This window comes from Equus przewalskii, chromosome 6, assembly GCF_037783145.1.
Source record: "Equus przewalskii isolate Varuska chromosome 6, EquPr2, whole genome shotgun sequence".
Lineage (NCBI taxonomy): Eukaryota > Metazoa > Chordata > Mammalia > Perissodactyla > Equidae > Equus > Equus przewalskii.
Window position 1 is genome coordinate 98,118,390 of NC_091836.1, and position 15,368 is coordinate 98,133,757.

The 15,368-nt window shown below is 45.3% G+C and overlaps 1 protein-coding gene across 1 annotated transcript in view; it reads right to left on the reverse strand.

The window, feature by feature from the left end:
- Positions 1-9,392, reverse strand: part of LOC103555274 (skin secretory protein xP2-like) — a 45,664-nt gene extending 36,272 nt beyond the window's left edge. Inside the window, exons 1-3 of the mRNA XM_070626650.1 lie at positions 9,380-9,392; positions 8,994-9,057; positions 2,603-2,802 (exon numbers count right to left, since the gene is read on the reverse strand). Coding sequence (XP_070482751.1) covers positions 2,603-2,802; positions 8,994-9,057; positions 9,380-9,392 — 277 coding nt within the window. The remainder of the gene's footprint in view (positions 1-2,602; positions 2,803-8,993; positions 9,058-9,379) is intronic.
- Between the last annotated feature and the right edge of the window lie 5,976 nt (positions 9,393-15,368).

The following is a 15,368-nucleotide window of genomic DNA, read 5'->3' on the forward strand; positions in this document are numbered from 1 at the left end:
CTGGGGCAGGAAGTGAAGGGCAATGGGTGCCTTGGCCTATCCTTTAAGTCATGAGGCCTCACAATGCTGCTGGGGGGGTGGGGTGTGTGGCATTGTGAATAAGGTCAAGAAGGCAGAGGATCCTTCAGAGCTCGCTCTCTCTTAACCACCAGAGGCGGCAGCCTTGGGGAGAAACTCTCAGCAGCTCAGCAAGGAACCCAGCAGGAACCCACACCTGTCCAGGAAAGCACAGAACAGCCGGAGAATGCCAACCTCTCTCTTTCCTCTTCCGTGCGCCCTTTCAGTGGCAGGGATAGCTGACAATTATCACAAGGTCCGTTTAGTGGATGGTCTGGTCTTGCTGTGACTAATAAGATGATTGGTTGTATATACATCATCTTTATGGTTGTTCATTATATCACCCTAACATAAAGTAATTTAATTTCAGTGGGATAATTAGGGTATTTCTAATCTAACTGATAGTCTGAATGAAATGAGATTCTCAGAAGGAGATTTGTGTATCAGGAGACTGGTGACCTCCGGCCCCAATTTTCACACAATGTATTAATCTGACAGCCTGACTTCCCAGGCACTCTGTATCCGCACGTTTCCGAGCCTGTGGGTTACAGAACACGCTGGCAAATGAGATTACTTTATTGATAATGAGATTTTCCTTGGGATCAAGGAGACAGATCATAATATTTTAACTGAGGCCTTCAGACTGACAGAGAATCCAAATGCTGAGGGATGCCCTGAGAGGCAAACCTCCCAAAGTGGGAGTGTGGCCTTGTCTGGGTCCCAAGACGCTACTGGGCAGGACAAATGAAGACTGAGTCCTGTGGGATGCACCCTGACTGGGCAGCTCAAGGCCACCCAGCAGGGAAAGCCTCACGCTGGCCAAGGCCACAGGAAGACCTGCCTGCTCTCACTGGCCCCTTGGGGAAGCTGCAGAAGGGTCTGCTCATTAAGCCCAAGATGGGGAACAAGGGAAGAGATCGCTGGGAAGAAGTAGCAATAGAGGCTGGGAGGGGGCATTCTGAGCAGGCAGGGCAGCCAAAGCCCCTCCTTGCTCCCCAGTCCCCAAACACACCCCAGTGGCACACCTGCTTTCCTCCCCCCAGAGCCTCTCTCTGCACCTGTCCTCAGAGGCAGAAGGCTGTCACCAGAGCCGCTGCTGAAACACTTCCCCTCACTCCCTCGCCCACAGAGCACCCACACGTGCCAAGTGCTGGGCAGGCCCCTAAGAAAGCCCCTCTTTCCAGGCTATTGCCATTCTCCTGGTTTGGTTGTTCCAGCCCCATAGTAAATTCCTTCAAATTCCTTTGAGAATTTATTTGAGAGAAAAAAATCTGTTTCCTCTGGAAGAAATAATATGCTTTCTTTTATGGGATAATGGGAATGATTTGGCTCACCTGTTGCCCTTGTGTCTGTGGTGCTGGGAACATGTGCACACCAGTGGTAGCAGCATTAGGTTGGCATTTTGTGTCTTTTTCATCTTATTTTCTATTTTCCTATTTCTAGCAAAAAAATTTATTTAAATGCATCTTATTTGGTAAGGTATTTCAAGTTCAGTGTGGGAAGAGTATATTTTATTTTTGAAAATAAGCAAAGATGGAAGCATTGACTTACAAAACGCCATGTTAGAAATCCTTTAAAAGTACTTACTAGGTGCCTGTTGGTTGCTAACATCTGCCCAAGAACATGACACGGCCCTTTCTAAGCACCTGTAACACACGACAGCCTTTGGGGTAAGTAGTGTTCCTGTCACCACTTTAGAGATGTGGGAATGAAGATAGAATAGGTAAGTAGTTTGTCTGACAACACACCTCCAGTATGAGCAGAACGAGGATTTAAGATCACACCTCAAGCATGGAGCAGAACCAGGATTTAAGATCACATCTCCAGTATGAGCAGAACCAGGATTTAAGATCACACCTCCAGTACAAGCAGAACCAGGATTTAAGATCACACCTCCAGTACAAGCAGAACCAGGATTTAAGATCACACATCAAGTACAAAGAGAACAAGGATTTAAGATCACACCTCCAGTACGAGCAGAACCAGGATTTAAGATCACACCTCCAGTACAAGCAGAACCAGGATTTACGATCACACATCAAGTACAAAGAGAATAAGGATTTAAGATCACACCTCCAGTACGAGCAGAACCAGGATTTAAGATCACAGCTCCAGTACAAGCAGAACCAGGGAGAAGATCCAAGATGGCGGCGTGAGCCGACTTCTTTGTCTCTCCCCATTCGAATATACAACTAATTGGACATTCATCGCTTGACAAAGGATATCTATATAGCATCTCAGGACGTCGGAGAGACCCACACTGCTATACATCGGAAGGCAGACGGACTTCCCTCCGGGAGGAGGTGGAGATAGGTGAAAACTCTCCGACCCCGACCCCCCCGAACAGCCTAGAGCCTGCGGGCGGCTTTCTTCCAGCGGACGCCCCCAGAACATCACCGCACGCCAAGGGCAGGAAGGAGTGCACACCAGAGGAGCGACGGTGGAAACAGGTGAACAGAGCCCTACCTAAGCCCCCCACAATTACACCTCAGCCCAGAGGGAAGCTCCAGAGTTACACACCGGAGGCGGTGGGGAAAACCCCTACCTGCCATTAGCGGAGAGGTCCCGCCCAGCATCCACAATGCCTGGGGGCTCCCGGAGAGAATCTCAAACGGCGCGCCGGCCCGCCAGCTGCCGCCGCCGGCTCCACTGACCGGGCTTTCGCCTGGGAGGGGCTCAGGACTACCGGAGATCTCCTGGGAGAGGACTGGGGCTGGGTGGAGCTCCAGCGGCTGGCTACGTGGCCTGGGGGAGAAGCTCTAGAGTTCAGTCCCAGCAGCAGGCAGAGTCTTTGCCTGCCATTATCAGAGAGGCCCTTCCCAGCCTCCACAATGCCTGGGGGCTCCCGGAGAGAATCCCAAACGGTGCGGCAGCCCGCCAGCTGCCGCGGCCGGCTCCACTGACCAGGCTTTTGCCTGGGAGGGGCTCAGGGCTACCGGAGATCTCCTGGGAGAGGACCAGGGCTGGGCGGAGCTCCAGCAGCTGGCCACACGGCCTGGGGGAGAAACTCTGGAGCTCCATCTGGGCAGCAGGCAAGGTCTTTACCTGCCATTAGTGGAGAGGCCCCGCCCAGCATCCACAATGCCAGGAGGGTCCCAAAGAGGAGAATCCCAGGCAGGGCTGCAGCCAACCAGCTGCCACTGAACTCAAGGTATCTGGCTATCCCCCAGATAGGGCAATGGGCTCCCCGAGATCCTAGGGGAGAGGACTGGGGCTGGGTGGAGTTCCAGCGACCTGGCTCTGTGGCCCAGGGGGAAACTCTACAGTCTCACAGAAGCCTCAGCGATAGCCTCAGCACAGCATTAGTAGAGAGCACCCACCCGGCAACCACAAGGCTGGAAGACCCTGGGACAAAAGTGGCATAGCTAGGCGAGCTACCCACAGACTGTAGAAAATGCCCGTAGCTCTGCTGTGACCCATAGTGGACAAGAGAGATTTTGTGGGCACCGACAGTGACAGAGCTGCAAATATAAGTGATCCTGCCCCTGGCTGCTGGGAAAGCCCATAACGCCGCTGCAGACCCTAAGGAGGGAGCACGTCTAGGTGGTCTGCAACAGTAGGCACCAGCAGTCTGAAGCCCCCCTGTGATGGCCTCCACAGCTAAAGAGGGAACCCACAGGATCACTGTGACTGCGAGGAGGGGCCCAGGCCCAGTTAGCAACAGCTGATAGAGTTCCTGGTTGGAGCAGTATAAACAGCTGTCCCCCCACCACACCAGTAGAAACAAGTGGAAGCAGTAACTAAACTCTATCTCTATGCGGAGGCACAAATCTACACCATCAAGCAATACGAAAAAATATATTAAATCTCTAGTACAGAAGGAAAATAACAAACACACAGAAAACAATCCCAAAGACAATGAAATATATAACCTAAATGATGATGACTTCAAAACAGCCATCATTAAAAAACTCAATGAGTTAAAAGAGAATTCAGATAGACAACTCAACGAGTTCAGGAGCTATGTCACAAAAGAGTTTGATACTATAAAGAAGAACCAAACAGAAATACTGGAAATGAAGAACACAATAGAGGATATTAAGAAAAATCTAGACGCACTGAACAGTAGGGCCAATAATATGGAGGAAAGAATTAGCAATTTGGAAGATAGGAATATAGAAATGCTGCAGGCAGAGGAGGAGAGAGAGCTAAGACTAAAAAGAAATGAAGAAACTCCCCGAGAATTATCTGACGCAATTAGGAGATGCAACCTAAGGATTATAGGTATAGCAGAGGGAGAAGAGAGGGAGAAGGGGGCAGAAAGCCTATTCAAAGAAATAATGGCTGAGAACTTCCCAAACCTGGGGAGAGAGATGGAACTTCAGGTGACAGAAGCTAATAGATCTCCAAACTTTATCAATGCAAGTAGACCAACCCCAAGACATATAGTAGTGAAGCTAGCAAAAGTCAATGACAAGGAGAGAATACTAAGGGCAGCCAGGCAGAAGAAATTAACCTACAAAGGAACCCCCATCAGGCTTTCAGCAGATTTCTCAGCAGAAACTTTACAGGCTAGAAGAGAGTGGAATGATATATTCAAAAATCTGAAGGACAAAAACCTACAGCCGAGAATTCTCTACCCAGCAAAAATATCCTTCAAATACAATGGAGAAATAAAAACTTTCCCAGATAAACAAAAATTAAGGGAGTTCATTGCCACCAAACCTCCTCTTCAAGAAATGCTCAGGAAAACCCTCATTCCTGAAAAATCAAAAAAAGGAAAGGGACTGCAAAACCAAGAACAAAGGAGATAAGTAGAAGGACAACAACAGAGAGTAGCAGCTCTCCATCAGAACAGACTAAACCATGGGACAAGAAACAAAGGAAATTGAAGAGAACCGGAAAACAAGACATAAAATGGCAGCGGTAGGCCCCCACATTTCAATAATCACTCTAAATGTAAATGAATTGAACTCTCCAATCAAAAGACACAGAGTGGCAGGATGGATCAAAGAACAAGACCCAACAATATGCTGCCTCCAGGAAACACACCTCAGCCCCAAATACAAACACAGACTCAGAGTGAAGGGATGGAAGACAATACTCCAAGCTAATAATGAACAAAAGAAAGCAGGTGTCACTATACTAATATCAGACAAAGTAGACTTCAAAGCAAAACAGGTAAAGAAAGACAAAGAGGGACAGTATATAATGATAAAAGGGACTCTCCACCAAGAAGACATAACACTTGTAAATACACACACACCCAACACAGGAGCACCAAAATTTGTAAAGCAACTCTTAACAGAACTAAAAGAAGACATCAACAACAATACTGTAATAGCAGGGGACCTCAACACCCCATTAACACCAATGGATAGATCATCCAGACAGAAAATCAACAAGTAAATTATAGAATTAAATGAAAAATTAGACCAGATGGACTTAATAGATATATATAGAACACTTCATCCAAAAACAGCAGGCTACACATTCTTCTCAAGTGCGCATGGAATATTCTCAAGAATAGACCATATTTTGGGAAACAAAGCAAGCATCAATAAATACAAGAGAGTTGAGACAATATCAAGCATCTTTTCTGATCACAATGCTATGAAACTAGAAATCAACTACAAGAATAAAGCAGAGAAAGGTGCAAAAATGTGGAGACTAAACAACACGCTACTGAACAAACAATGGATTATTGAAGAAATTAAAGAAGAAATCAAATATTATCTGGAGACAAATGAAAATGAGAACACATCATACCAAATCATTTGGGATGCAGCAAAAGCAGTCCTAAGAGGGAAATTCATCGCAATACAGGCTCACCTCACAAAAGAAGAAAAAGCTCACATAAGCAACCTCAAACGACACCTAACAGAATTAGAAAAAGAAGAACAAACAAAGCCCAGACTCAGTAGAAGGAGGGAAATAATAAAAATAAGAGCAGAAATAAATGATATTGAAACTAAAAAGAGAGTAGAAAGGATCAATGAAACAAAGAGTTGGTTGTTCGAAAAAATTAACAAAATCGACAAACTCTTGGCCAGACTCACCAAGAAAAGAAGAGAGAAATCTCAAATAAATAAAATTAGGAATGAGAGAGGAGAAATCACAACAGATACCAAAGAAATACAAGGGATCATAAGAGAATACTATGAAAAACTATATGCCAACAAATTGAACAACCAAGAAGAAATGGACAAATTCCTGGACTCTTACAACCTCCCCAAACTGAACCAGGAAGAAATGGAGAATCTGAATAGGCCAATCACAAGTAAAGAAATAGAAACAGTAATCAAAAACCTCCCCAAAAATAAGAGTCCAGGACCAGACGGCTTCTCTGGAGAATTCTACCAAACATTCAAAGAAGATTTAATACCTATCCTTCTCAAACTATTCCAGAAAATAGAGGAAGATGGGGCAATACCTAACACATTCTATGAAGCCAACATCACTCTGATCCCCAAACCTGACAAGGACAACACAAAGAAAGAGAACTAAAGGCCGATATCACTGATGAACATAGATGCAAAAATCCTCAACAAAATTCTGGCAAACCAAATACAGCAATACACCAAAAAGATTATACACCATGATCAAGTGGGATTTATACCAGGGACACAGGGATGGTTCAACATCCACAAGTCAATCAACGTGATACACTACATTAACAAAATGAGAAACAAAAACCACATGATCATCTCAATAGATGCAGAGAAAGCATTTGACAAGATCCAACACCCATTTATGATAAAAACCCTCAATAAAATGGGTATAGAAGGAAAGTACCTCAACATAATAAAGGCCACATATGACAGACCCACAGCTAACATCATACTCAACGGACAAAAACTGAAAGCCATCCCTCTGAGGACAGGAACAAGACAAGGGTGCCCACTTTCACCACTCCTATTCAACATAGTACTGGAGGTGTTGGCCAGAGCAATTTGGCAGGAAAAAGAAATAAAAGGAATCCAAACAGGCAATGAAGAAGTAGAACTCTCGCTGTTTGCAGTACAAGCAGAACCGGGATTTAAGATCACACCTCCAGTAAGAGCAGAATCAGGATTTAAGATCACACCTCCAGTACGAGCAGAACCAGGATTTAAGATCACACCTCCAGTACAAGCAGAACAGGGATTTAAGATCACACCTCCAGCATGGAGCAGAACCAGGATTTAAGATCACACATCCAGTATGAGGAGAACTAGAACTTAAGACCACACCTCCAGTACGAGCAGAACCAGAATTTAAGATCACACATCCACCATGGAGCAGAACCGGGATGAAACCCTGGGCAATCTGGCACCATGGGCCCCCCTGCCAACCACGGCTCCTCAGCACATGCACCCGACCGTGCCAGGCAACAGAAAATGTACGGCACATGTACTGGACACCTCTGCCAGGCTGCTTCACACCCTCTGAGCCCATCTCTGCTCTGGCCTGGCTGCAGCAAGCCACCGTCTCAGCTGGGACCCGACAGCACCCAGCCTCGGCAGCATGGAGAGTCTCGCTTTCTGCCAGGGTGTCTCTGCCCCAGCCTCGTGGGAGGTTGCAGGAATCATCTCAGTGATTCTGACATGGACACACACTTGCAAGAGAGAGGGAGCTAATACCTCATGGGGCAAGACTTAAACAATGAGGGATGGCGCCAATGGATAAGTGCTCCATTTCTGTCCTGCGGGCAGAGACTTCCGAGGCCCTTTCCACATGGCTCCTCAGGGACCCACACTGGAATTCAGCTGCTGTTGTCCACACTGCTGATCAGCTCAGCAATGCTGGGTTGGCTTTCTTTCTAATTCACTGCTCCTCGGTCCCCACTCTTACTCTTTGGGATCAATTTCTAAGACAAACTACCTGCACACAAGATCTCATCTCAGCTCTGCTTTGGGGGGAAATTAAAGCTAAGAGACCACATTTCCTAGCTTGAGGAGTTCAGGATGGGGTGACGTACTATTATAAGAGAAAAAATTCAGTAACAATGTATTAGCAATCTATGATGAAGAAGCCAGAAGAGTGACTCAAGCTACATAAATACAATAGCACAGAGAGAGTGGGATAAGCAGGGAACTACAATAAAGTTCTAATGGAACACAGCCATGTGTCCATATACCTGTTGTCCTTGGCTGCTTTCCCCAACAGCAGCAGAGCTGAGCAGTCGCAACAGAGACCTACGGCCCACCAAGCCTAAAATAGTCGGTACCTGCCTGTTTCCTGAAAAAGTTTGTGGCGGGGAGAGCAGTGCAAACGCCCCTCTGACAGGAGTGCAGCCTTGAAAGGGAAGAAGTCAAAACTTAATAGACATCCTCAGGGAGCCACTTCAAGGATTACATAGGAATGAGCCGCAGTTACCAGATCCACTGCCGTACGCACACACATACGTAAGGTACTGAAAGCTGTGCCAAAGCAGCTTCTCCCTGTGAAGAGTATCTGGATTCCCTGACAATTCTTATCCAGACTCAGGACTGGTTTGGTGGACCATTGTTTAATAAGCAATGCGAAGGTAAATTTCAGTCCCAAAAGTCCCAATTTCAGCATAATTCAGAAAACAAACTGAGAATGCCAAGCTGCTGGCATGCAGATCCCATCTCGATTGTTTCCGATTTGGCTATCAAGGCTAAAAGGGAAATGGAGAAAACCAACACTGATTTTTTCAAAGAGGAAGAAGAACAGTTCATGTTTACTAAGGATGTCCCTTCTGTCAAGCACGTGCAGAGGGCTTCGCACACACCACCTCACTGAGTCCTCACAACAGCCCTCTGAGGTAGACTCTCGTATTGTTACTGTCTCTGTTACAGATGAGACAGCTGAGTTGTAAATGGCTCAGTGACTTGTCCCCCAGCCATCGCTGGAGGAGGCAGGTGTCCCTGACAGTTTATCCACAGGGCCGCACCCTGACCCACCACACAGCTCTCTACCCTCACTGGCCAGTCCTGCTCCCACCTGGGACTCTTTCTCAGCAGTTTGGCCCTGAATAGGCTTCAGGATACGTTCCCTCGTCATGATAAGCAGGGCCCACGATCTCTGACAGCTGCTCCCGCTCTTCATCATCATCTGAAACAATCAGCAAGCATTAGAGAGCACTTTTCCCTTTACAAAGGTGATAATTAGATAACAAGCTGAGATTAAAGTAATTACAGTCAGACAGCTGGCGAGGCAGCACAGTCATGTTGAAATATTGTTGGTACTTCAGCATCTGGTTCTAATAACAGCACAGGCTAAAGGATTTTACATTAATTACAGAACATAATTTAATATAAACATATTTAATTACAATTGATGAGCGATAAACTGTTCAAGAATGACTTAACCCCTTCCTCGTGTCAAAGTGATGGGAACTTTGGGAGGCGGTGGTGTCTTGGGCTATCTTTCTCACCTTCCCCCGCCATCCCCTCCACAACTCCCTGGTCCCCTCTCCTGGAGAAAGACCCCTTCAAAGAAGAAATGTTCTAGACGAGGATTACCCCAGAGCGTTTGGTGCATCCTTAGAAAGCCAGGAGGAAGAGGCAATGTCTGTCTGGGATGCATTGCTACGGCCAGGCCAGCTGGCCTTCCTTGCATCGCCTCGCACCGGTGAAACGAGGCTGCCTCTCCACAGCTGGTCTTCCTGCGTTCCCACAGCTTCATGTGGTGTTGGCTTGGCTCTGACAGTCAGTGAGAAACCTATGAAACAGTCCTCAGGTCTCTCAGAAAAAGTATAAAGGTAAATCCATTCTTTTGTCATGACTAGGAAGTTCCTGGCCACAATATCCAGGGTATTTTCACAGTTTTGGAGCCAATGTGTAATACCTGAAGACTTCTGCATGAGATAGGACACTCTCTATTCTGACAGGAATCCATGCTGCCATCCCCTGTTCTTCCCCCAAACTGGCAGAAGCAGACACTGGGTAAAACAGTTTACAACAAACTGGGACCTTTAGACATAATCTCTACTGGATAAAGGTCTCATTCATCGCTATCTGCACATCTTCTTTCCAGATGCCCCATTCACAAATGGGACACGTTCAAAAGCCATGTTATGGGCTGCGTGTCTGCATTCCCCTGAAATTCATATTTTGAAAGCATAACCCCCGATGGGATGGTATAAGGAGGTGGAGCCTTTAGGAGGTAATTAGGCTTAGATGAGGTCATGAGGTTGGAGTCCCCATGGTGGGATTAATGTCCTTACAGAAAGAGAAAGAGATTAGAGCTTGCTGCCTCAGCCACGTGAGGATACAGCAAGAAGGGGTTGTCTGCAAAGCAGGAAGAGCATCCTCACCAGGACTCGACCATGCTGGCACTCTGATCTGGACTTCCAGCCTCCAGAACTGTGAGAAATAAACTTCTGCTGTTCAAGCCCCCCGTCTATAGTGTTCTGTTATAGCAGCCTGAACTCGCTGAGACACACCACTAGGTCTCAACTGCAGTGAGACTAAGAGTCAACCCAAACAAGTGATGAGGCTCACCCTTCCAAAAAAGAGTGAGGAGCCCTGAAGTGAGCTGGTAAATTCACTGTCAAGTTTTCCTTTGGGATAAATGATGTGAAATTACAAATAGCCTCAAATACTGTCTCTACCAACTGCTGTGGATTTCAAAGTATAAAGCACACATTCTCCTAAAAGCTAAAATGAGCTAAAAAAAAAAAAAAAACAACCAGTATATTATTCCTAAGTAAGCAAGTGCAAGCACCTTCTAGAGGAATTACTGACAGGCGCACACAAAGTGAAGACTCAGGACCACACAGAACCCTAGAGAGAACCAGGCACTCTGCTTGTCAAAGTTGTTCTATACATTTCCTTCTGAAGAAAGAAGAAATTTAAGTTCCCTAACACAGCAAATCTGCAACGTCAGTGGTAACTATAAGGTACTCTTGGTATGTTAAGTGCTTTTGCAGAAGTGAGGAAGGGACAGGAAGGGAAAGTGGCCGATAAAGCATTTGCTACTTAACGAGTGACCTCTCTTGTCATCAAAATTAAAAACTTCTGTTCATCAGACACTAGCAAGAAAGTGAAAAAACCCCACAGAATGTCAGAGAGTATTTGTAAATCATACATATGAAAAAGGTCTAATATCCAGAAAATATAAAGAACTCTTACAACCCAACAATAAAAATACAAATAACCCAATTGGAAAATGGGAAAACATCTGAATGGATATTTTTCCAAAGAAGATATACCAAAAGCTAGCAAGCACATGAAAGGATGCTCAACACAATTAACCATGAGAGAAATACAGATCAAAACGAAAAGAGATACCACCTAACACCCACCAGCATGGCTACAGTCAAAAAGCTAGATAACAACAAGTGTTGTCGAGAATGTGGAGAAATTGGAAGCCCCCTACATTGCGGGTGGGAATAGAAACAGCACAGCCACTAGGAAAAACATCTTGACAGTTCCTCAACAAGTTAAACACAGTTATCATATGACCCAGCAATTTCACTTTTAAGTATATGCCCAAAAGAACTGAAAACATACCCATACAAAGACTTGTACAGAAATATTCACAGTAGCCAAAAGTAGCCATTGTTCATAATAGCCAAAAAGTAGAACCAATCCTGTTAACCGAAATGAGCAGCTTTATGAAGCAAAAATGAAATTTGAAAGAAAAAGACACTTTATTAAAAAAAAAAGGTTTGCCAACCAGAGAAGTACACTTCAACCCGCAGGTTGACAGGTGAGCCCCTCTCGGTCTTCGGGTGTCTAGTTTTTAAAGGCAAAAGTTGCAGTGTGCAAGGCCAAGGCTGAGTCCGGTTCTGACTGGTCACCCTTCCCAGCTACAGGGTATCTTGTGGCAGGGCTTTCTACACGTCCTAACCGCATGGAAAGACCACTGCACTGTTCTCCAGCCATCTGGTGACAGTCAAGGTTAACAAGTAATTTTTCATTTTTGCCCATAGCTCAGCCTTGAGGCAGTCAGGGTAACCATCACTTTGACTCTGGCCTCGTTCTTATTTTTTTCTTTTGTCAACCCAAACGTCCATCGACTGATGAGTCAAAAAGCAAAATGCGTATGTCCTTACAATGGAATATTATTCAGCCATAAAAAGGAATGAAGTACTGATACACATTACAACATGGATCAACCTTGAAAACATCATGCTAAATGAAAGAAGCCAGACACAAAAGACCACACATTGTATGATTCCACTTATATGAAGTGTCCAGAATTGGCAGATCTATAGAGACAGAAAGTAGATTTATGGTTGCCAGGGGATGGAAGGAGAAGGGAATTGAGAGTGACTGCTAACAGGTATGGGGTATCTTGTTGGGGGTGATGGAAATGTTCTGGAACTAGACAGTGGTGATAGTTGCACAACATTGTGAATACACTAAAATCTACCTAATTTGTGCACTTTAAAGTGGTTCAGATAGTAGAATTCATGTTATGTAAATTTTATCTGAATTTTTTTTCAAAAACGTACCAATCTGGGAACTGGAGCTTAATCCCACTGAGGAAGCCTGGGAGCCTGTGTGAAGTATGCAGCTCAGAGTTGCTTCATCCAGGAGGTGAGGAAGAGGGGTATCTTACACCAACTCCCATCAGCAGAGACAGCAGGTTGCTTACAGGGGACCTTAACTCCTCGCACCTCTGGCCTGCCTGCAGAAGGGGGCTGTGGTGGCCACAGAAAGTCCTTAGGCAAAGAAACACTGGTGCTGGCAGTCGACAGCCAGGCCAGAGCGCCCCCAAAGGGCAGAGGCAAGGAGGTCTGGGTGCAGTGAATCTGCTACTCTCTCAGCAAGCTGTGGGGATTAAATAAAAGTGTATAAATGCTTCACAGTGCTAGACACAGAGACAGCTCTCAATAAATGTGCGTTATTTTTACAGACTCAATAAGGTTAAATAATTTGATCAAAACTGCACAGCTAATGCAAGGCGGAGCTAGGATTCACGCACATCTGTCTGTACGACACAGTCTTTCATATGGAGAATCATATTAAACAACTGTATACTAACCGATCTTGCAGACACGGCCGTCAGATGGCAATCGTGTCCTCACAGCATCCAGAGGCAATAACAACATCTTCACCCTCTTTCCTCCTCCCGTGCCCTCTGTGGGGGAAGCAGCTGCTTTTCTCACAAAAGGCCTTGAGGGCTGATGTTAATGTCTGCTCAAGTGGCCCAGGGTCTGAGTACGCTGGGGCTTGCTGTGTAGGTGCTTATTTGAGATTCAAAGCCTGCACCTTTGCTGACAATTTAGCACAAGGGACCAAGTGTAGGAACACCTGTGACTGCAGGGGCAGCAGGGCCACACACCTCACTCACATGTCGGTCTGCCTGCTCTCCTCTGGAATAATCTGACTTTCAGTCGGCTTAACAGAAGAGGTATGCTAACAGAGGAAAACAAGGGAATCTCTTCCCAGAATGCCCTGCATCAACTCCCAACTGAGGGCATCCGGAGGGCTGATGTGGGGCTGTGGGTGTGCAGAACTCAAGTCTACCTGATGGGGTGGCAGTTGATAATAGTGTCGAAGTAGCTGTGGTGCACGGCATGGTTCGCATGGCCGCACTGTCACTATCCTGCCACCTCACCCGGATGGGCAAGAAGCACCCATAGGCCTCTTGGTGCCAATGACAATTCTCAACTCTCTGGTCCTTTGATGATGTAGCCAAGGAAGGGAGACTCCTAGAAAGTAGCCTTGAAAACCAAGAGGTCACGGTGATCACTGCCTTGGAGAGTACCTTCAATAAACAAAAGCACAAAGGATAAGAATGGGCTGTACAAATCTTGATTTTAGTTTTACAAAAACAATTGCATTAAGTTTTGGCCATTGGGTTCAAAAGGAAATTAGTTTTTTCTTTTCCAGGAAATAAATCTTCCCTGATAATCCAGGTCCTGGTCACAAATGTATTTACTTTTTAAAAGGACTCCTTACTAAGAAGGCTGTGGTACACACTGTGAGAAACAAGTGAAAGCTTTGTTTGAATTTGACTAGTGGGGATTTAAACTATACTTTATGGAGGTCTTCTGTTCCACAAAGTATTTTCAAGAAGGGTACCGTTTCTGATGAAATCTGCAACCCTACTAAGGGCGTAAAAATAAAGCTCAGGTGACCAGTGTAAAACAAAATGTTGCCAGAAAACATCATCAACTAGGCCTATAAATGTAAGATTTTTTTAAGTGTATTAATTTTCTTTCAGGGCAAAAGTAATGCTTATGGAAATTTTTTAAATATGCATAAACAAAGAGGAGAAAGAACAACCCAACAATACCCCCTATTAACACTTCCGTGTGAATTATTCCATTCTTATTTCATATATCTGTATATACATTCTGAAATTAGACCAGTGTATGTGTTGTTTTGTAATCTCTCGTGCTTAACAATAGATCATTAATACGTTTAAATGCTCTCCTACACCATCAGTAATGTTGAATTCCATTATATTCCATTGTATTAAAGCACCACAATTTATCAAAACCTCTATTGTTGCATATTGAGGATTTTGATTCCAATTTTGTTGACTCAGATCAGAATCTTTGTAAATAAATCTTCACACACATCCACGATTATTTTCTTAGGATAAATACCTAGGAGCAGAATTGCTGGGTCAAAGGGCAAATGAGTTGTTAAGGATTTTGATATAAATTAATGCCCTCCAGAAAAGTGGTACCGATTTGTACCCTCCCAGCAGCGTATGAGCAGGCCAATTTCCTTGTCAATTTGACTGTGTTCTCTCATTTCCATACAAATGTAATGAAATGCACTAAGTGGAAAGATGACTGCTGCTACCAGCTATGATGGGGTAACCAGTCACAGAATAACCCTCTGTTGGAGAACAACTAGAAAAGCTAGATAAAATGTGAAAGAAGAGCTGTTTGAAAGTAGGGGGGAATAATCCAGCCAGCAAGACTTTACAGGCTGCAGCCCTGGGGACCAGGTGATACACAGACGTGAGTCTGCAGCTTGCCTCTGCTGTTCCTCATCGGGGGATTTCCCAATTCACTATGTGGCGCAGAAAGGCTGCAGAGGTAATAGCAAGCTATAGCTGAGTGATCTTGCTGGTTTGGAAGAGCTGACAGAAGCTGCAAGGCCAGCATCCTGGAGAAGAGTGAGCTGCAGAGAAGGGAGCCTGAAGGGCAATGCCCCTGGGGGCCTCTGCTGACTCCTCAGCTGTGCAAGCTCTGATGACACAGAGAAACCAGCAGAAGCAACTGCCATGAGCCTACAAATCTAAGGAGAAAATAGGTGTCTCATTGTGTGGAGGACATAAAAAGTAGCTCTCAGGGCTGCCGAGGAGGAAGGTAAAGACCCCAGACTTTCCATTTTGACCCAAGAAGGTCTACTCCCTTTGAGTGAAGGCAAACCTTAAATTTGCCAGCCTTGATCAAGGTTATCTACCCATCTGTCATCTGTCAGCCAGAAGTAAACCAATCATCTCTGGAG